Source organism: Rhizopus delemar, genomic scaffold (genome assembly GCF_000149305.1).
Source record: "Rhizopus delemar RA 99-880 supercont3.1 genomic scaffold, whole genome shotgun sequence".
Classification (NCBI taxonomy): domain Eukaryota; kingdom Fungi; phylum Mucoromycota; class Mucoromycetes; order Mucorales; family Rhizopodaceae; genus Rhizopus; species Rhizopus delemar.
The window spans coordinates 1,973,658-1,994,718 of record NW_027137827.1 but is presented as its reverse complement, the minus strand read 5'-3'; the positions used below and the strand labels follow the sequence as shown (position 1 = coordinate 1,994,718).

The 21,061-nt window shown below is 34.7% G+C and overlaps 7 protein-coding genes across 7 annotated transcripts; 3 read left to right on the top strand and 4 right to left on the bottom strand.

Moving 5' to 3' along the window:
* Positions 1-773: 773 nt before the first annotated feature.
* On the top strand, positions 774-1,064 carry RO3G_00785 (uncharacterized protein; the record flags this gene model as incomplete). Its single annotated transcript, XM_067655376.1, has 2 exons — positions 774-790; positions 926-1,064. The coding sequence occupies 2 exons, from the start codon at positions 774-776 to the stop codon at positions 1,062-1,064; spliced, it is 156 nt and encodes a 51-aa protein (XP_067511477.1).
* Positions 1,065-2,282: 1,218 nt separating this feature from the next.
* RO3G_00784 (uncharacterized protein) lies at positions 2,283-3,744 on the bottom strand (the record flags this gene model as incomplete). The annotated part of the gene is made up of 3 exons (XM_067655375.1): positions 2,283-3,002; positions 3,516-3,650; positions 3,697-3,744. The coding sequence occupies 3 exons, from the start codon at positions 3,742-3,744 to the stop codon at positions 2,283-2,285; spliced, it is 903 nt and encodes a 300-aa protein (XP_067511476.1).
* A 148-nt stretch (positions 3,745-3,892) lies between these two features.
* Positions 3,893-4,540, bottom strand: RO3G_00783 (uncharacterized protein; the record flags this gene model as incomplete). Its single annotated transcript, XM_067655374.1, has 3 exons — positions 3,893-4,044; positions 4,109-4,151; positions 4,310-4,540. The coding sequence occupies 3 exons, from the start codon at positions 4,538-4,540 to the stop codon at positions 3,893-3,895; spliced, it is 426 nt and encodes a 141-aa protein (XP_067511475.1).
* Positions 4,541-5,317: 777 nt separating this feature from the next.
* On the top strand, positions 5,318-6,109 carry RO3G_00782 (uncharacterized protein; the record flags this gene model as incomplete). The annotated part of the gene is made up of 3 exons (XM_067655373.1): positions 5,318-5,323; positions 5,636-5,995; positions 6,056-6,109. 3 exons carry the CDS (start codon positions 5,318-5,320, stop codon positions 6,107-6,109), a joined length of 420 nt encoding a protein of 139 aa, XP_067511474.1.
* A 479-nt stretch (positions 6,110-6,588) lies between these two features.
* Positions 6,589-9,963, bottom strand: RO3G_00781 (uncharacterized protein; the record flags this gene model as incomplete). The annotated part of the gene is made up of 5 exons (XM_067655372.1): positions 6,589-8,211; positions 8,275-8,475; positions 8,535-8,725; positions 8,795-8,910; positions 8,981-9,963. The coding sequence occupies 5 exons, from the start codon at positions 9,961-9,963 to the stop codon at positions 6,589-6,591; spliced, it is 3,114 nt and encodes a 1,037-aa protein (XP_067511473.1).
* A 1,885-nt stretch (positions 9,964-11,848) lies between these two features.
* On the bottom strand, positions 11,849-12,394 carry RO3G_00780 (uncharacterized protein; the record flags this gene model as incomplete). Its single annotated transcript, XM_067655371.1, has 4 exons — positions 11,849-12,114; positions 12,166-12,220; positions 12,287-12,336; positions 12,364-12,394. The coding sequence occupies 4 exons, from the start codon at positions 12,392-12,394 to the stop codon at positions 11,849-11,851; spliced, it is 402 nt and encodes a 133-aa protein (XP_067511472.1).
* A 2,971-nt stretch (positions 12,395-15,365) lies between these two features.
* Positions 15,366-20,474, top strand: RO3G_00779 (uncharacterized protein; the record flags this gene model as incomplete). The annotated part of the gene is made up of 5 exons (XM_067655370.1): positions 15,366-15,415; positions 15,475-16,159; positions 16,232-19,549; positions 19,743-19,853; positions 19,914-20,474. 5 exons carry the CDS (start codon positions 15,366-15,368, stop codon positions 20,472-20,474), a joined length of 4,725 nt encoding a protein of 1,574 aa, XP_067511471.1.
* Positions 20,475-21,061: the final 587 nt, after the last annotated feature.

The following is a 21,061-nucleotide window of genomic DNA, read 5'->3' as shown; positions in this document are numbered from 1 at the left end:
TTATTATAAATAATATAAAGCCAAAGTATCTGAAAGGTTCTATCAATTATTCGTTTTGAAAAACTATGATTTGTTATTATTGCAGTAACACTCTCTACGAGTTATCTATCCATCCACTCATAGCGAATGCTTCCGTTTTTTTCCTAGTTAAACTTTGTATTTGATACCACAAAGTATTGAGACAAATGACATTGTAGTCTAGCATAATCTATATTATTGTCAAGTAGGGTACATGTATCGTCGGTGTAAACCAATGCTTTCACTCGGTGTTCAATGCCTAAATTGAAAAACCTGGAATCTCTTTCAACAAACATATACTGTAGGAGCCACAATTTTTTAATAACCTAAAGACTTACTGGAAGGCTTCTTTGTTACTCTCCTTTTTTTTTAGTAGTTGTTTCATTTGGTTCAGATGTCTCACTAGAAGGTAAGCCTTCTGATACTGGCATGTTGATTGCTTCTTTACTGTTTTTGTTCAACTATGTTCAGATATGAAGTAGCGCGTCTTCTTCGGCAACAAACAAGCTTTCAATACTTCTTCAGGCATATGGAAAACAGCAGTAGTATACCTCTTATTAACATGAATCTGATGTTTGATCTAATTGGTATGATAATAACAATATTGGAATACCACGCGTCAAATTCATCTGCAAACTAGCGTATTGACCACATGTTCATTAGCATATTCAGGAGCGCTTCTTTGAACAAAAAGATATTGAAAAATGTTGATAGATGAAGAGGACAACATTGGATAGAGTGCTGTCAGTAAAAGTATGTGTCTGTGGATAAGGTAAAAAGCATTCATCAAGATGTGATTGCTGCAATATACGGTTTTTTTAAGGAATTCCCTAAACTTGATGCAATTATCTTGGGTAACATGAAAAAAAAAAAAAAAAAAAAAAACCTATATTCTTCTTGTCCATAGCTTCGACAGATTACAACTCCAGTCTAATAATTTGCACATCTGCTATATCCATATTGACTGCAATAATCAAAAATGTATACCACTTCCACCAAAAGATAACAAACTAGGTAACTCTTACAAGAATAATTGCTTATGGTGATGGCAATTTTTATGGATCTATGAAAGGAGAATTCCCTGCTCCTACCAAACAGATTACCAATATTATTGAAAAACGTCAAAGGATATACAAGGAAAGGCTGAATTTATCCACCTTGCTGAGGTTTTTACTAGTCAAACGTGCAATCAATGTAAAACCAAAAACTTAATACCATTTGAGCCGGATCAAAATGAAACGTATATGCTCTCCTCAAATGTAACTCTTGTAGTACGATATGGAATAGTGATATGATAACTGCTAAAAACATACAATATACATTTACATACACGTCACAGCATAATAATAAAAGATATTCAGAATGCATAAGAATTCTATAAAGGGTTCTCATCCCTTAACTAACGGGTAAATTATATACAATATTTTTTATATCAATCTTTTACTATCATTCACTGCTTGTTCTATCTTAAACTACCACAATGTTCTATTATGAATTATTATCAAAATTTCACTACTTCCTTTCCAAATTATTTTTATTTTTGAAAAATACAGTAAAAATAGCATGCTTTAGATATGTGTAACCTTTGTCATTGCTATCATTAATCGAAAAGTATGTCCCTAAAGATAGATAGTGGCTTCATTTCATGGAAATCACGACATTTTATTTTACTCTAAACTGTCTAATAATATACAAAAATAACATACATTGAAAGCAGTCTTAGTTTATGAGATATGGTTATTCATCCTCATGTGAAAACAAATAGCACAATCGATTTTTTGTATGTGTATGCATATTGATCTTCAATTGTCACCAATCATAGATAAAGATCTTGAATTTGATAACTATTTTAGGAATTGACATATTCTTACTTAAAACAATACTTGATGCATTATACTATAAGCCATTTCCTGTTTTAAATACTCGTAAAATAAACTATAATGTTTTTATTATTCAGTATGTTTATCTATTTTATAAAAAAGTATAGACTAAATTTGTGTACCATTCAAGAAAAAAAGAACTTGTGTTTGATCGTGTAACATGCAACCTAAATTAGTTTAGGGTAAACAAAGGTTTGCAAATCTCAGTAAATGTATGCACGCGTAAAAGGAGTTAAAGGAAAGAAAGAAGAAAGGGGGAGGGGTTTTTAAAAAAGGGGGAATTAGATAAAAAGTAGTTATAAAAAAAAGAGAGAGAGAGTATAAATAGTTTTTTTTATTATGAGAAAGAGTATAATACATTATTTTTTTATGTGACAATAGATACTATGCTCTTGATAAACAAGCATAATGAGAAAAGAAATCAGTAGGATGGTCATCATTGTGGGCTAACAATAATGGAATCAACTTCGATTTCAAGGAAGTTTCCTCTTTTTCTTGTTTCCAAGGTATCACGCTTAGTGAAAATCGTTCATTATCTCTAAAAGAAAATATTCTATTGAAATAATTTAAAACATTCACTAAATCTTGACTTGTCTTTTGTAATAATTCTGGCAAGACTTGATTATCTAATTGGTTGTAAATATTTTCCAAGTTGACATGTATGTAATCCTCCATCTCGGATGATAATTGACGTGCTCTCTGCTGCAAACAAACTGAACTGACTAAATCTGATGATAAAGGGCAATGTTCAAGCGTCTTGTTTTTAATGTAGCTTTCAAGGGCAGGACGTCCCAACTTATCTGCCAGACGATCCCATGCAAGCGGCAGATTACCTTCTGTATGCGCCTGTATTGCTCCAAATATTTGCGCATGCAAAATGTCAAGATCCATCCTGTCATCCGATGAAACTTTTACGCGGAAAAAATGCTGCTCTGTTGAATCGCGATCCGCTTTTTGAGTTGTGATCTGAATGTGCTTTTGAAACTGTTCTGCGATTGTTCGATACGTGTTTGAGATAATAGGTTCAAGATGATCAAATTGCCAGTGAGTAGCTATCAGTTGAGCAAAATGTTCAACGACAATACTGTATTCTGTTGTTGGGCACTGAGTACTAGAAGAAATCAAGTGATGATTATCTTCATCTGTTGATGTTAAAGAAGCATTTGATGACAATGTTACACTTGGTGAAGAAGATAAAATGATGGGTAAATTATATATAACTTGTACAAAGATTGCAAGAGTCAACAAGTAGCTGATAATTTTCATTTATTTATGGTACAAGAGAGGAGAAAAGAGAAAAAAAAGAAAAAGAAAGAGCGACCTTCTTTTTTTATAAATTACTAAAAGGAAAAGGGCAAGTATTTTTTTTTTTTTTAGATGCCTGTTAATGAAAAGTCAAATTTGGAAAATCCACATTACTATTTTCGTTGAAAACAACTACTAACACACACACATACACATACATTTTTAATTTAATCGATATTGCTTAATCATTTGTAAATTTCCATCGATTAAATACTTGGCTATTATTTGCTGTTCAAAATATTCATCGCTTATTTGCATCTTAAAACCTTTTAGTTTTGTTTTCCCCTTTTTAAGAAACTTTATCTCCCTTACATGTTGCCCTGGACACACTAAAAATTCTAGACGTCCAGCCTCATTCAATTTCTTTAAGCCTAACCAATCTTCTCGGTAAAGTGATTGACTTTCTAAAGGTACAAGCTCGTTATCTTCGTCATCCACCCAAAACCACTGTAAACAAGTTATTAGAGTCTAATTATTTAGTTGAAAAACTTACTGATGTCTGAGCTGGTTTTATCATCACATCTTGACTAAATTGAATCATGATAAATTTATTTAAAGAACTTAGATTGTTCTTGTATCTTTCATTGTCTTTGTGTATAAGCTCATTATTTAAATAAGGTAAAAACTTATTTCTCTCCAAATAGCCTATATAAAAGTCATTAGTCCTATATGTCTCTCATTATTTAACTTTAACCTTTTATATTTGAAGGATCTCTATAATATTGCGCCTGTATAACTTTATTTTGAACATAATCCGTATAGACACCGTGGTGGACCATGGTTCTCATCAAGCGGCAAGTAAAGTCTTTTGGATTCATACAATTTGGAATGTCCGATACGCCTAAAATACACATGAAAAATGAATATGAGGGAGATATAGGGAGTCTATATTAATCAATATAAACCTCCATGCGGAGAACCAAAGGTAATTAATCGATGAACAGACGGCTGATTACATCTTTGTACGTAGCCTCTTTTATATAGAAATGCATTAAAAAAATCTTGTTGCTTATTTTTTCTAATTTTATCCCAATTTTTACCTTAGAAATAACCCACCCTATAGGCATATTTAATCAAAATTGTTTAAACAAGTTCTTTTTTTCTACCTGAGAGAATCCTATGGCGTTGAAACCATGCTTTAATTCGGGTATCTTTGATAATTCTTCACATACTTTGTCTAGCTGTTGGTCAATTTGACCAAAGAATCCTGCATTGTGGTCGTCATTAATGCTATCACCAATTTTAACACTGTGTACAAATGTATCTTTTCCCAAGTGTCTTTGAATTAAAGCAGTAATTCTTCCCATGGATTCCACATTACAACAATCGTCTCCCATACCATGCCAAAGCACCACTAATCATTACAAAACATCAATTTATTATTACTTTTATACTTATGTATAATACCTGGCCTTTCAGCAAATACAAGTGATGGAAGAAGGTATAGGGTTAATAAAAACAATGATAGCATAAAATAAAAACTTACAATTTTCAAACAGATTATTTTAAAACAGTCGGGATGTTCTCTTATCCAATCAAATGGATTTGCCGACTATAAAACAGTTTCAGGATTCTTTATCAACGACATAAACAATGCACACGATTCTAAAAGTATTACTCGGAACGTGCCAATAGATAATAAAATTCTCCATTATAGAGTGGATTGAATAAAAGTAGTATAAAAATACAGAAATAGGACTGCGTATGTCCTCTAAACTTTTGCAATCTTCAGGGCTAAATGCTTTCCTGCAACTGAATATATTCAAACAGATGTATATGACCTTTATTATATTAACATGAGAGAGTGATTTATAATAAGCTGCAGTATAAACATAGCAATCATCTTCATTTATTTAGGAGTCTGTTTACTCATTTTCTTAATCTGTTGATTTTGGAATAATTGTATGATCCTATTTAAATTGAACACTTTATGCAACACTTTTTTTCACTTAAGTCTCAAAATTTCTTATCCCGGTCGTGTCCGGTGTAACACTCCGACAAGAAGCACACACGCATACATTTACTTACAGGCACAGACATCTTTGGGAAAGCATAAACATATAGTTATTCACATACCTCTGTCATCTCTCTCTCTTTTTCTTTTTCGGTTAAACATGGTTGTACGTAAAAAATAGCTAAGAAAAAGGATGGATTCAATATGAAATAAAAAAATAAAAATGGATGAGATATAACACAATTTTCGTTATACATCTAAAACTGCTCTTACAATGACAGACAGAAATACAATTTAGAAATTACACAATTTTCATTTACAAATAAATGCAGCATGCATGTACATGGGATTAGACAACAGTAAAAGTTCAGTGATTACACTTATATAGATCAATACATTTTTATATTTTTATTTCATGATTGGATCCTTTCAACAGTTGTATAATAATCAATCCCATTAACATTTGAAATTTTTATAGCAAGGTACTTTCAAGCGTCAGGTCGAAGTTGGTCGTGTTGTTCTTATTAACTCTGGTGTTGATGCCGGTAAATTGGCTGTCATTGTTGACATTGTCGACCATAACCGTGCTCTCATCGATGGCCCCACCACTGGTGTTGCCCGTCAAGCTTTCCCTTACCGTCGTATGGTCTTGACTCCTCTTGTTCTCAAGAGCCTCCCCCGTAACGTCGGTCAAACCGCTCTCAAGAAGGCTTTGGAAAAGAGTGAAACTGTTGCTGCCTGGAACAAGACCGCTTGGGCCAAGAAGATTGAACAACGTAACGTTCGTGCTTCTTTATCTGACTTTGACCGTTTCAAATTGTTGAAGTTCAAGAACCAAGTAAGTTTATGAATAGCATGAAAAAAAAAAAAAAAGAAAGAAAGCTAATGTTTGTTGTAGCGTCGCTTTGCCCTCGGTTCTGCCGTTGCTGCTGCTAAGAAGCAAACTGCTTAAATAGATTTACTAAAGTAGATGAAAGGACAGACAACCATATAACCTTGTTTTAATAAAAAAAAAAAAAGTAACATTTTTTGTACATTCTTTATAAAACTTAAAAAAACTGTTTCTTTTCTTTAAACTCATCGTTTCTATTTTCATCGTCTGACATTTGCTTACTTGTCAGCATATTTATGTCATCAGATACTTCATTTGATTCATGGCTTTCTTTCACTTCAGCAGCCTGCTGCTTTTCGTTTTTTTCCTGGATTATTTCATCTACAGTTTTGGCAACATCCTGTCCCTGATTTCTTCTACGCTTATAGAATAATAGATAAGCAGCAGAAGTCTATAATTCATAAGTTTATACAATACACATGATTTCAGTTTTTTATATATAGCATTACCTTGATATCTGATACATCAATTTTAGAAACATGAGAGTCGTCAAAGTGATACCAGTTTTTTGTCTTCAAAATTTTGTGCATAGGCTGTGTCTATATGCCCAAGAAAATATCAGTATCTGTACCTTTCCACATATAAAAATACCCACAATGTCCACCGCCTAATCCGCCATAGTGGTTGTCAACTGCGTATAAATCATAGATTAATCTGTTTTCCTCATTCACAGTTTCTTTATCAACACTCAGCACGCGATCCGTCAAATCAAGTTCTTCGATAGGGAAATCAATCAATGTATCAATCTTATCTCTCCATGTACGAGAATGGCTAAAACGCTTAAGATGAACTACAAGAATTTCAGGCATATGCCATAGATCAAATTTCTTTATAGCCATCTGATGTTTTTTACATTTGGGACAGTACCAAAGATCTTCTTCGCTGAGTTCTTCTTCTTTTGTAAATTCATCTAAGCAATCCGAAAGGGTCAATTGCTTCTTCTTTTGGTCTGCTTGACTGGTATTTATATTGTCAGGATCTCCAAGTTCTTTAATGTCATCCCATCCACTTGCAGATACACCACTAACACTGCTGAATGATGCTTTACCAAATAGCTGTTGAGCTTTCTTTGGGTTCCATTCGAGTAAAATACCTTCACCTTGACGTATGATTGTACTAGGGGGACATGTCAATTTGCGCTTTGCAGGAATTGTCTTGGATCCAAGTGCTTCTTCTGAAGTCTGAGGTGGTGTAGTATATGCATGGGCTGCAGAGAGAACGGGGGATTCCTGTTTGCTGTTGATATTGTCTTTGTTAGAGAAATTAGAATTATGGTCACTGATCACTGTGTCATCATCAATAGCAAATGCATTGGGCTCCCTTTGATAAAATATAGCTGCAGCGTTTTCTACTTCATCTTCATCATCTGTGTCGCCTTGTGTTTTACTATCCAACACAGTCGACTCTTTCATTTCAACATCGTTGTTCTCAACCTCGTCTTCTGATGGCTCGTCTTGCTGTCTCTCATATTCTTCACGTCTCCTTTGCTCTTCCTCTGCTCTTTCGCGTAAATCTTCCAGACTAGAAGGAGACCAATTATGTGAACAGGGCAGTAGCTCTTCAGTGTACTTGCCATAGCTACGGGGACCAGAGAAGACTTTCATAGTAAACAAATTAGCCATAGGTTCTGTCTTTTTACCACCAGCTGCTAAAACAGCAGCAGCAGTATGTATAGGGTGCTGTTGTGGCTGATTATCGATATCCATTGCTTGATTGGTAACAGTTTCATCTTTTGGAAGTTCATCATTCGTTTGTTCTTCGTCTACTTCTTCAAACAACTTAAAATGTGTATAACGTTCCACATGTTGTAAGAGTAAATGGTACAAAGAATCAGGGTTATTAGCATCACTACGAGAAACAGCAACAACAAAAGGATTGCCAAATTGCTGAGGTTGGCCAGATGAGGTGTCATGGCTTTCGACAGTTGCGCAGTATACAGGAAAAACAACCAGTTGGTTGTTATCTTCAGCTTCTGCTGTGTCCAAATCATCTTCATTGTGGTTGTAAAGTCGATAGGATACTGTTTTTTTCTTAGAAATGGATGGTACAGGTCCAGGAAGTTGATAGACATAGATAAGATCCGAGTTACCAATTCTAGCTACAACCTCATAGTGAGAGAACACTTTATAAATCTTATGTGAAAATATCTCCACTACTAAAAGCTAAGTAAAAGCAATGAATTAACAATAAAAAAAAAAGATTTGTTTTGAAAATCGCGCACTTACTGTAGATGCATCTTTAACCGACATTATTTTTGCTACTTCCTTTTGAAGTTGAGCAATATCTGCATCCTTGTTTAACGTAAGAACTACTCGCTGCATTCTTTGCGTTGGATCATAGGGGACATAAACAACCGTTTTTTTGCATTTCCTCTCAATAGGAAGAGGTAAAGATAAGTACATAAAAGGATCAAAGGTAACTGAGACCTACCAAGTTTCATCAGCATCTCAATATTGACAAAAAAAAAAAGTATAAAACATCTTACATTTTTACATTCTGCACAAATCAACGTACTCTTAAATTGACCTTGGAAAAGATCAACAATAACGGAATCATTTCTAGCACGATGATAATTCCAACTGCGTTCAGCAATCTCTTTATCTTTCATACCATCAAAATCAGGTAACTCAATATAAGGTTTCTTTATAATTCTATTCAGATCTTCATGAAGGCCGTCTAAAAGAAAAGCCAATAATTCCTGGGTATCGTTTTGATGATATCCGTAAAAAGAGGAATTAAATTTACCAATGGTATACTTGAAGTCTCGAGGGGTATAGCTCTGAGCGTTCCCACTCCATAGCTTTTCAATCAATTCTCCATAAGATTCAGCTACTTGTCCATTCATTCCTAATGGATTGTCTCTATTCAATTCTTTTTTATAATTATCAGCTAAATCATATTAAAAAAAGGATAAAGTTAGAGATATATTACGTTATTAGTTTTTCCAAAACTCTTGTTTTCTTTCCCATACCTAAAAACCATTTTGTAAGATTAGGTGTATTGCTGAGACATTGAAGTGCAGAGTTCATGAAACACGTATTTCCCAAATTATGTAAGCCGCATACTCCACGAGCGAATTTAGGATATAGGCCAGAAGTAGGTGTGCTTTCAGTGGAAGAAGCTGTTAAACTGTTAAATCCATTGGCAAATATACTGGAAGTCGAAGAAATTGATGATGAGTCTGAATGCTTAATGAAAGTTTCTGCTGGAAATCTTGCGTCGCCTTTAATAACAACAGCAATGTTGAATTGCCCTGAACGAGAAAGAATGACAGATTGGTTGTTTGTATCTATAAGAGTAGCGTTTTGTAAGCTGTTAGAAGCAATCGTAGGAGAATTAGGTTCATCGCTTAATAACCAGATCTGTAACTCTGCATTCTGTGATAAATCAAGTGATTCTCTGATCGTCAATAAAAGATCATTAATTGTTGAAGTTTCTGACAAAGTAAAGCGAGGAGAACGATTAAAAGATGCTAAAGTGACATCGCTAACGATAAAAAGTTTAAAAATGGGTGGATAGAGCTCAACTGTCAAACTTCCGTCCGATTTCTTTATGACCAGTCGTTCTATAGGTTCGGAATCAACTCCGTACCATTCCGCTAAATCCTTCCAAGCTGCTTCAGGTACTGCAAAAACGCTTTCGTCTAATATCAAAGAATCCATTAATGTTCCATCAGATTGAAGAATAGATTGATTATTGATAGGTCCTGGATTTGTTTGTTCTCCAATTTTTCTAGCATCCTGCTGAGGGCTACTTAATCGAGAGCAATACTGTTTCCATCGTGTAAACCAACTTTTGGAGATCAGGTACCAAGTTTGGCCTTCTAATAAATGATCTTGCTGCAATTGAGTAATCATCTTGACCTGATTTTTGGGATCTATCTTTAAAGCACGACCCTCTCCTTCATCTTCCATACTAGACTCCCTGGCTCTTTTAGTGGAAATAAAGCTTTTGTCGATTTCGTTATCAGACATACGTGGCTTATGTACAAGTAGCTTTTCAAAAAAAAGAACAAAAAAGAAAAACGGATAGATTCAAGTGCAGATTTCATTATGGTGTAGTGGACAGAATAGGGCGGAAGATAAAAATAATGGAAAGCCAATAAATACTAAGAATTATATAATTACCTCAAGTTGTTATTCAGTCCAAAACTAGCTATAACCTGTGATGGCTTGGATTCTATTTTTTAATGATCAAACATCATATAATTCAAGCAAAAACATATATCAAATAAAAATTACTTTTTATCACCTAAAGTTTACGGCTTGCCTATATTCAAGTGTTTTTCATGTGTAATCATATTATAGTCAAGAATTGTTAACAGTAGAAGGTTTCGCTAAATTAGATCCTATTACAACACTGATTTACTCAGTCATTTTTGGGTTGGCCAAACTCATCAAAAATTCAAACTGATTCTATGAAGACACTGAGAAGATTTATTTCAGTTTTATTTTTTATAGTACTTCCAGTATCAATAATAATGTTGGCGAAACAAAGACGCATGATGTGATCGGAAGTTCATTTGGTCTATGCTTATACTTTGCTTCTTTTGATACGGTTAAACTAAATATTTTATTTACAGGCTTAAATGAGCACGCGGTATCTCAGGACACCATAATTGCCCAAGCCAGACCAAATGAGATGTGAAAGAAGCTAAAAAATCCCTTATGCGAGTATATTCGGAATATCATTAATATACGCTAATAATTTCCTAGGGGTATTAGGAATCTCCATGTCAATATTCCACCGTTCTATACAACATTCCATCACGTTTAACAAGCTTTTCGAGAAAATTCTGTGATCTATCGTTAAAAAGGAGATTTAACGTAAAATGTAATTAAATAAGGTATATTTTTACCATAGCATCTTATACAAAACATCTTGGCATCTTCACGGTCTTCCAAAGTTTTAATCATAGAACCATACAGCTTTTCAATATCCCTTACATTTTTTGATGATAAAGTTCAATCATTTACTCCTCCGGAATACCATCAAAGTTTGTTTTTTTTGTGGAGTGAAGTTCTTTTTCCAGTCATCCCGCCTCGATGATATCATTATCGGGAAGAAATAGTTGATTAACAATAAATATTATAAGATATGTTGCTGCTGTTCTTTCTAGCAAAATTTTGCTTAGAGGACTATTAGGGGAATTCATCAAATCCAAACTACAGATGTGCGGTTTAGTGATATGTAAAAATGAAAATATGTCAACTAAAGGTTACTTTTGCGTCACTTACAAATGCCTTGTTGTTACTTCTAGGAAGCACATATCATGATTAGCTATTAGATCAAAGTTTTCATTAAATCCATGACGATACAATGTTTTTCGTAATTCTTGTACCGATAAAGTCGCATCGTTGAGATATTTGATAAGATTACAAGCTTCGGTAGACATTGTACGATCACATCAAATAAATTTTCAGACAAAATATTGAGACAAAATTTTGAAAAAATATGGCATGTAAGTTCAAGACCAATTAATACATGTGAACCAAGCTTGGAGTTTCAAGTTTTGAGAAAAGAATGATTCACGTGTTTATTTTAAATGTATATTCATAAAATGTTTCTCAGTATTCTATTGCGCCTCCTTTAGCTTTGATAACTGCTTCATACCGTCTCTTCATGCTTCGAACCAATCGGTCTACAAACTCATCATCCATTCTTTCCCACCCTTCTCGTAGAGCCACCTTCAATTGCTCCAAGTTTTTGACCAACTATCTTTTTCTCTCAATTCGTCTTTCAAGAGCATTGAAAACATGCTCAATGGGATTCAAATCAGGGCTTTGAGCGGGCCAGTACTCAAAGCCCCTGATTTGGTGGGTCTCCTTCCACCATGGAGCATAAATACCTGTACGACAGGAAGCTCCATCCTCTTGGAAGAAAAAAATCCTTCTCCTGATGCATTGTGACATTTTTAATCCAAGGATGAAACCTGTTGTCCAAAGCACTGATACATGTTTCTTGGTCTACAAAACCGGTATCAATCATTTCTAAAGGTCCGAAACCTCCTCCCCAAAAATATTCCCAAACTATAGCATCACCACCGCCACACTTGACTGTAGATGCTATACTTCTTTCGTCGTAACGCTCTCCTTCCTTCCTGAGCATTCTTTTACCGCGTTTACTGCCTTTCATACAAAAGCGCGATTCATCAGACCAAGCAACGTTTCTCTATTAGTCTTTGGTCCAATTACTGTGTTCCTTTGCCCAGTGAAGCCTACTTTTGCGGTGTCTTACAGTCAATCTATACTTGTGAGCTGCTCTGTACGGTTTAAAGTCGAGTCGACCTATATACGATCGAAGAGTTTCTATACTAACAAAAACATCTAGCTTTGCTAATTCCATATTTATTTTTTTATAAAAGGTAAAAGGTTCCTCTCTAGTTATCCTCTTCAAATGCCTTTCAGTTCTTTCATTTATTTTCAATGGTCGCCCAATTTGCCTGTGAGATAAAGGGCTACCATAGTCATCAATCCTGGCTTTTATATTTTGTACAGTGGACTTGTTCAATCCAACAAGTTCTGCAATTTCTCTAATTGTGTGATGTGTTCTAAAAAGATAAAAAACCTCTCATGCTTTACTTTCTTTTGTTTCATCTTCAGATATAACTAAAGGTCAGGTACAATCTTTGGAGATTTGAACAGACATGTTTTTTTAATGTGTTGATGGATGAGAAAAAGACAACTTTATTTTGTTATGAGCATAAAATTTTCCTTAATAAACTTCTTTGTCTCATAATTTATTTGGGGTGACTGTATCAATGATCTTATACAAGACCAAACCAAGATACGCTTGGGCACAGTAAACGATCCAAAGAAAGAAAAGGACAGAATAATATAATATACTGCTTCGAATTTTCAATAGCGCTATAAAAAATGAGAATCCTTTCAACTTTAAGATTAAACCAAAACTCAAAAATTTTTCAAAAGTCACCATTAAATGTGAAGACAGAAAATGGACAAAATAAGGGTTAGTGAACAAGTTGTTCTCAAAAATTCTGCAAGTACCAAGTGAATGTGGCACAAATTGCAGAGGCTATCAACAAAAGTGCTGATCAATTACGCGTTACAGCAAGTTTAGCTACTAAATTTATAAGACCTGCAATATATTATTGAGAAAGACGTATGCTAGATCCCGGAAAAGGTTAACCATCTTGCAATCCACGAATTTGCGACGAAAAACAAGTTAAATAGAGGCATCAAAGATTTCATTGCAAAGCTCTTTGAGGCTCAGAGAGCCTCAAGTACTTGGAGGATGAAGAAGGCTTCGGCAAAGACATGACTTTCTCTTCCAAATTTGTTAAAAAACCACCAAGCGTTTCAGATGATATGGTAACCAAAGATCAAAATATAAATCCAGAGGTTATCAAGGTACAGGATTTTACAATGACAGTAGCAGATGAAAGGCTTTTTTCTTTTCTTTTCAAAGAAAATTTGGAAGGGGATAGCTTTCACCATTAACAATATTTCCATGATGGTGTTACAATTAAAAAATAAGAAAAAGCTTTAAATGAACTTAAAACAAAAGTAGTAGAAAGCAAAAAATAAAAATAATAATAGCGTATTTTATTGTGTAGCTGACTTTAATGATTGTTATAATGATCCCAGACACATATTACAATCTAAAAGGAAACTGTTGAGATATTTGTTGAACTATTGAATTTTGAATGAGGCAGATTAGATGCTGAAAAAAATTTTGTACGATTTATTGTATATCTGAATGAATCTACCACTTCTTCTTCATCTAAAAGATAGTTTGCAACAATGAGATGCAATGATTTGTAACTTTTGTAAGTGCAACTTACCGCCCGTTGAACACATTGTTTGAATGTCTCAAATTCTTTTTGGCACATCCCTTTTGAAACATTTTTATAATTTGAAGCAATGCACTTTCCGTAAGCTGCGGCTTGAGTAGGGCAGGAACCCATGCCACTAGCTATTGAACGTACATGGACATTTGTTTTCATATGTGACGAGTAAAAATGAGGTTAAAGGAAGAGGAAGAAAAATAGAGCTGATGTTTTTTACTGTCAATATAAAGTCACGATAGACACATCACTGCAAGTTTTGAAAGTTCTTTTGTTTATAAATCTTCGATGCCCCCAACTTAAAACTGTTGGTTAACGATTCTTTCATAGTAATATTAACAAACTGATGTTAGAAGTCTGCCGTGCTTTTTGTTTTGTTTCCAAACACAAAATATGTTCCACATTTTATGTTACTTGTCTATTAAACAATGACTCAGACCATTTTGATTATATTCAAAGCACAAACGTAATATCTGATGGTTTGAGAATCCTTTTAAACTTGAAACCGATGTAACTCTGTTTATTTTACATGATTTCGTAGCAAGCAATTTTTTTTACTATAACTAAACTTCTTATGATACTATAACGATCGAATATTATTAAAGCGCTCTATGCAGGTGCTGCTGTTGATCCTAGAATATTTTAGATCCTATATGGCAAAAAAAGAAGCCGTAAAAGTTGTAACGAATCCATGTTTTTTTTAAGCTAATAAACTTATGCATTATAATTACACTCGTAAGAATTTGCTTTCTGATTTCCATTTTTTATTCATGCTTCAAAATGCGTTCAGTTTGGTTTGGATGTTTTTTAACAGCCATTGAATATTTATTATAAATATGATAAAGTCTAAAAACTTTTTTTATTAGTTTTGAGTGGGGTTTTTGAGACTGAAGAAGTTGATCAAAAAACATTACTCGGAAAAACTTTTTTAAAAAAGACGAAAAGTAGCGTAATTTTTTAAAGTTTTCATAGGCTTATTTCATTGTCTATCAAAATATGCATGGGTTTCAGACATGTTTTACTTCTTTGCTATACAAGTAGCAAGTCCTTTAACGGATTAATAATTTTAGAAAGTGAAATGACCACAATTTACACTCAGATTTTGATAAATCACTGCACGTTGCTTTGAACTTTTCGCAGTTGAACAGAAAACGACAAATATTTTCTATTAAGCAGCTCCCTTTTTTTTTATATTCAATCTAAATTAGGACTGATTTACAAGACTCCAACTAAACACAACAATTTTTATATTTTTTCTTTGTTTTAAACATTTCAACAAAGAGTTAAGTTAAAAAGATAAAGTAAGACTCATTTTTATCTTTTTTTTTTGGATTACTTTATATGGAGCAGAAGCTCAATAAATCAACAAAAGGAAAAGGCTCTTCTTCTAAACAACAAAAAAACACCAAACATTACAGCTTAAGAAACATAAAAGAGTCATCAACAAAGAAGATAACACCCAAGAAAAGAAAACAAATAGAAACAGAAATTGCAAATAATAAAAGGAAAATGGATTCTAAAGGCAAACAGAAAGAAAGTAAATTGGATAAAGAATCAAGGTAAAAAGTTCAGCTCACTTAGGGCACGAGACATCGCTTTAATATTAATTGCATTATAGTCAATTGCATAGTCAAGAACAACACTTGGATGACGATTCACAGGATAATTCTTATATGCCTGGATTAGAATATGAAGAAGAGGAAGAGGAAGAAAGAGATCATGAGGAAGACGATATACACTATGATAACAGACATGAACAACATGAAAATGAAGACGATGAAGACGACGACGACGAAGAGGACGAAGGTGACGAGGAAGAAATGATGAATGAATTAAGCCGAGTTAGACGTGCACTAGGTCTTCAAATGGAAGACTTATTTGGTAGTATATCTTCCGATTCTAGTAGATTTAGGTCTATATTAGTAAGCCTTAAAAACCAAGAAGAGCCAACAATGCAACTCGTTGCTTTACAAGAGTTGGCGGAAATATTATCTGTCAGTAATGAAGACAATTTAGTTGGTTATTTTTCTTGTGATAGCTTCGTAAAGGAATTGGTTCGTATTATGTCAGGCCCGGAAATAATAGCGGATATGGATGATGATATGATGCTAGCTTTGGCTATGAGTGAAGGCTTAGATGCAGGTAATCCTGAAATCATGTTGCTTGCTTGTCGTTGTATATCAAATCTCTTGGATGCTATGCCAACCGCAGCAACAAGTATTGTCTTCCATGGAGGTATTAAAGTCCTGTGTCAGAAATTAAAGTCAATTCAGTATATAGACTTGGCTGAGCAAGCTCTTTGTGTAAGTTATATGCAATTCTAAAAACATTTAACATGGTTTATTAATCATGTGCATACATTATTTGCACCTTAGGCTCTGGAGAAAATATCTGCCCAAGTACCTCGTGCAGTTGTTCATGAAAGTGGACTCAGTGCTTCTTTAATGTATTTCGATTTCTTTAGTGTCCATGCTCAACGTACTGCATTACGCACAGCGTCCAATTGTTTACGTAACATTGATCAAGAATCATTTTTACAAGTAACAGAAGTAACACCTACGTTGATGAATGCAATGTCCTACTCTGATCGTACTGTGGTTGAATTAACATGTGTTTGCTGGGTAAGGATCTCGGAGAGTTATCGTAGTCAAAGAGAATCTTTAGAACGGGTAATATCAGTGGATCTGTTGAAAGCTTTATTTGGATTGATTCCAGTATCCGGTAACTCAAATGCTGTACGTCCTGCTACTTTCCAAGATATTCTGCGTGTTTTCCGTTCCGTTGCGAAAACATCTCCTCAGCTTAGTTTTGAATTACTCAAAATGGACATCCTTGGCACTTTCTATCGTATCCTCACTGGTTCCGCCGCCGTAACGGAGCAGTCAAAATTATCACATGTTACTTTGGATTCAAAATGGCGAGAATCTGTTCCAACCATTATCAAGACTATGGCCGATTTACTTCCTCCATTACCTAAAGATGGTATGTTCAGCTCTCGAAGATTCAAGGAAGGTGGGCCTGTTGCTAGTCGTACACGCTCTGCTTTGCCTTCTGTATCTGGAGAAACTGAAACAGTTACTAAAGACCCACGTATCGAATGGTTTGAAAAAAATCCTGAATTTTTAGTCCGTACCGACACTATTCTACTTCCACTTTTCTTGGATATGTATACATCAACTGTCAATGTACGTGTTCGACAGCTAATCACACACACAATGCTTCGATTGATACATTATACAAGTGCTCAAGATTTGGAAAATATACTAAAAAATGTTTCTCTTTCAAGCTTTTTATCAGGAATCCTTACTCGTCAAGAGCAATCAGGACTTATTATTGATGCACTTTATCATGCTGAACTCTTGATCAAAAAATTGCCAAACATTTATCATGTTCTATTCGAAAGAGAGGGTGTATTTCACGAAATAGAATCCCTATCCAAACTCCCACTTCTAGATGATTCGCAACAATCACAAACAGATAACACCGTTGATGAAAGTGATGCAACCACTACAGATGCCGAAAAGAAACAAGAAGGGGAAGATGAAGAGGAAAGCGAGCAAGAAGAGAGAAAAGAGTCTACTGCAGGTGGTAGTAGCCAAGACAAATCCAGTGTTCCTCAAAGGCGTATTCTTGACCGAAATGATCTTCAAGCTTTGCTACGCGGGCGATATGGACTTTTGCAACCACCTAGAACCAGCCGTCATCATCGTCATTCAAGCGAATCTGAAAAAGGCATCGGAAAGGGATCAGTCCGTAAATACATCATTCAACTAGCCCAGCATTTTGTAAATAATTATTTTCACATCAATAATAATGACGGAACTCCTTCATGCATACCCGGAAGCAGTTTGAAGGAAGTGTCTGATTTTACAAACAAGATTATGAATGGGGATAAAGAATCCATCTTGAAAACACTTGTGGAACTCTCAACTTATTTAAAAACTTCTCTCACAGGCATCAGCAGCTTTGAACTTATTAATTCTGGTCTTATGAAAGCTCTGCTTTCCTTTTTGACACTGGAAGAGGGGTTTAATAACTTATCTTTACATGAACGCAGGAAAATGTTTGAAGAGATTTTTATGGATAAGCCTGATATCGATGATAATTGTAACAACTCTTTGAAGAAATTGGTCATTCGATTGCATGAAATATTGAGCCGATTTGAAACCTTTGAAGTTGTTTCGCCTCTTGAATCGTCTTCTAGTGATGGACTTCGAAACCCTACAAGTATGCTTGCTAAACAGTTGCGCTTGCGGCTTACAGGCAAGGGAGACAATATCCCTGGCAGTTATAAGCAACTCATGGTGTCGACCCATGCAGTAGCTACTTTCCGTGTCTTGGAAGAGTACTTATTAACACGAATTCGTGTTTCTTCTGTGCTAGAAGACAATGGCGATGCAGATGAAGAGGAAGATGATGAAGACGAGGAACACATGCTATTGAATGAAGGCAGAAATGAGGAGGGACTAGAAGAAGAGGAAGGGGAGGAGGAGATGGATTTAGACGAAGAGGATGATGAAATGAGTGAAGCAGTTGAAGTCAAGCATGGCGATACTGAAGATGAAGATGAAGCGTCTTCACTTCAAGACAAGCATGCAAAAGCTGACAATAGCCATGCTACTAGCTCTGGTAGTGATGCCAAAAAGAAGGATGGTGAATGGAGGATTCGTTTCTCATTAAACGGAACCGTTATATCTAATGATGCAACCGTTTATGCTGCTGTACATCAATATGAAATGCGTGAAGGTACAAGTCAGACAAGATTGGGTCGTAGTATATGGTCTTCTTCCTATCCTGTGACGTTTGAGCGTGTTTGGGTATCTAATTCTGAAACTACGGACGATACTAAAAAATCAACTGTTGTTTGTCAATTGACCGACTCTACACAACCAAAAGAGCTAACCGATGATTCTTCTTGTGCTCAGGTCCTTTTCCTGATGAAGGCTCTGTCTACTGCTATTACAAAAAAATCTGTTGGTATTTCACCTCAAGATTTTATTAATCGTAAATTGACAGCAAAAATGAATCGTCAACTCGAAGAGCCTTTGATCGTTGCTAGTTCATGTTTACCTTCTTGGACTTACTGGCTGATGAGCACTACTCCCTTTTTATTTCCTTTTGAAACCAGATACCTTTTCATCCAAAGCACTTCTTTTGGTTATTCTCGTTTGATTTCTCGCTGGCAAAGTCTTCAAATGCGCAACAACACCCAAAATGGTCCACGTGATGATGGACATCAATCTCAGCAGCCTATCCTTGGACGTATGGAAAGACAAAAAGTTAGAATTGTGCGTAGTCAAATGTTGGAATCCGCTATCAAAATTTTTGACCTCTTTGGAAGTTCACCTGGAGTATTAGAAATAGAATATGTTGGAGAAGAAGGTACTGGATTAGGACCTACTCTTGAGTTTTATGCATCTACTTCAAAAGAATTTAGTAAACATTCTATCAACATGTGGCGTGGTTCTATCAAGAATGAAACAGGATACGTTGATGATCCTCTTGGCCTCTTTCCCAAACCTTTAGCAAAATCGAACTCAAAGTCCGTTAAAAAGACTGTTCAGTTATTTAGGACACTTGGTCAATTTGTGGCTAAGGCTATGTTGGATTTTAGAATTATTGACATACGTTTTAATTCTGCTTTCTTCAAGATTGCTTTAGAGGATGCCAAGCCAAGCCATGAGTTATTGGTGGTAAGCAAAATAGAAAAAGACGTGAGCCAGAGGTGCTTAAAAGTTTTTAATTTACTAGGAAATTGATCCTGTATTGGTAAAATCTCTAAATTTGTTACAATTATTTATAAAACAAAAGAATATTATATACGCTGATAAAACTAAGGTTTGTTATAGTGATTTTCCAATCCTCCTCACTCAATATTTATTATAGTCAATGTCACAAAAAATGCAAGAGATAGAAAGCTTACAGGTAGAAGGAGTACAGATACAAGACTTATGTCTGGATTTTACACTCCCAGGGGATGCCACTTATGAATTAAAAGTAAGAAAGTCGAATTATCTTAGTCTATTCTTGTTCTAATTTTTTTTTCTCACTTTATAGCCTGATGGTGCTGAAATACCTGTAACAATCCAGAATGTTGAACAATATGTTGAAGCGATAATAGATGCTGTTACTGGATCTGGCGTTTCACAGCAGATTGAAGCATTCAAGGAAGGGTTTAATGATTTGTTTGCAATTGAAGATCTCAAATTGCTAACATATTCTGAACTTGTATCTCTGTTTGGTACCTCCGAGGAAGATTGGAGTTTGTCTACGTTGGCAGATACTATCAAAGCAGACCACGGTTTCACTATAGAAAGTAAATCAGTGCAGTACCTCTTGGAAATACTTTCAGAAATGGACAACTCCCAAAGGCGTGAATTCCTTCAATTTACAACCGGATCTCCACGATTACCTATTGGTGGCTGGAAAGCCCTTCGTCCTGTATTCACAGTGGTCCGTAAAGTACCTGAATCCTCACTATCACCTGACGATTATTTGCCCTCTGTCATGACATGTGCTAACTATCTCAAGATGCCTGAATATTCCAGCAAAGAAATTATGCGTCAAAAGCTAGAGATATCAATGAAAGAAGGACAGAATAGTTTTTTGCTTTCTTAATCAGTCACACTACATCATCTGTTTCTTTTGTTTTATGTTCATTTCACTTCCTATACACTCTAGTACTTTTTTCACATACAATTTCTTTTTTTTTTCTCTTACATATTTTTTTTTTACATATCAAAGTAGTTTAATCATTCATTCCTTTAAGTTTGAATGCTTATTCTAAATATCTTAAATAAAAGAAATTCTCTTTGCTTTAGTAACATGTATATATAAAAGAATTATATCAAGTATACAAATCTTCATATTTTAAGGAGCACACTAAGTGTAAGCTATACCATTTGCAATTTTTGAGCTATTCGTGAAAATTAAAACCAGTATGAAATACCACATTACATGTTATACACAAGGTTTAATGAAAAAAAAGGGGGCATGTCTATGTACTCTACTATGGCTTTTGTGCTAATTTTCAATGTACTTTATTAAACCTTAATTAACTATTCACTGATAGCCCAGTATAAAGCGGTTAGTTATACTCAAGTATATATGTCTAAACCATGGAAACTGAGTACATGAAGGATTGCTTGAGATGTATATGAAGACAAAATCTCGTACATACTTCTTATACTATTTCATTAATTACA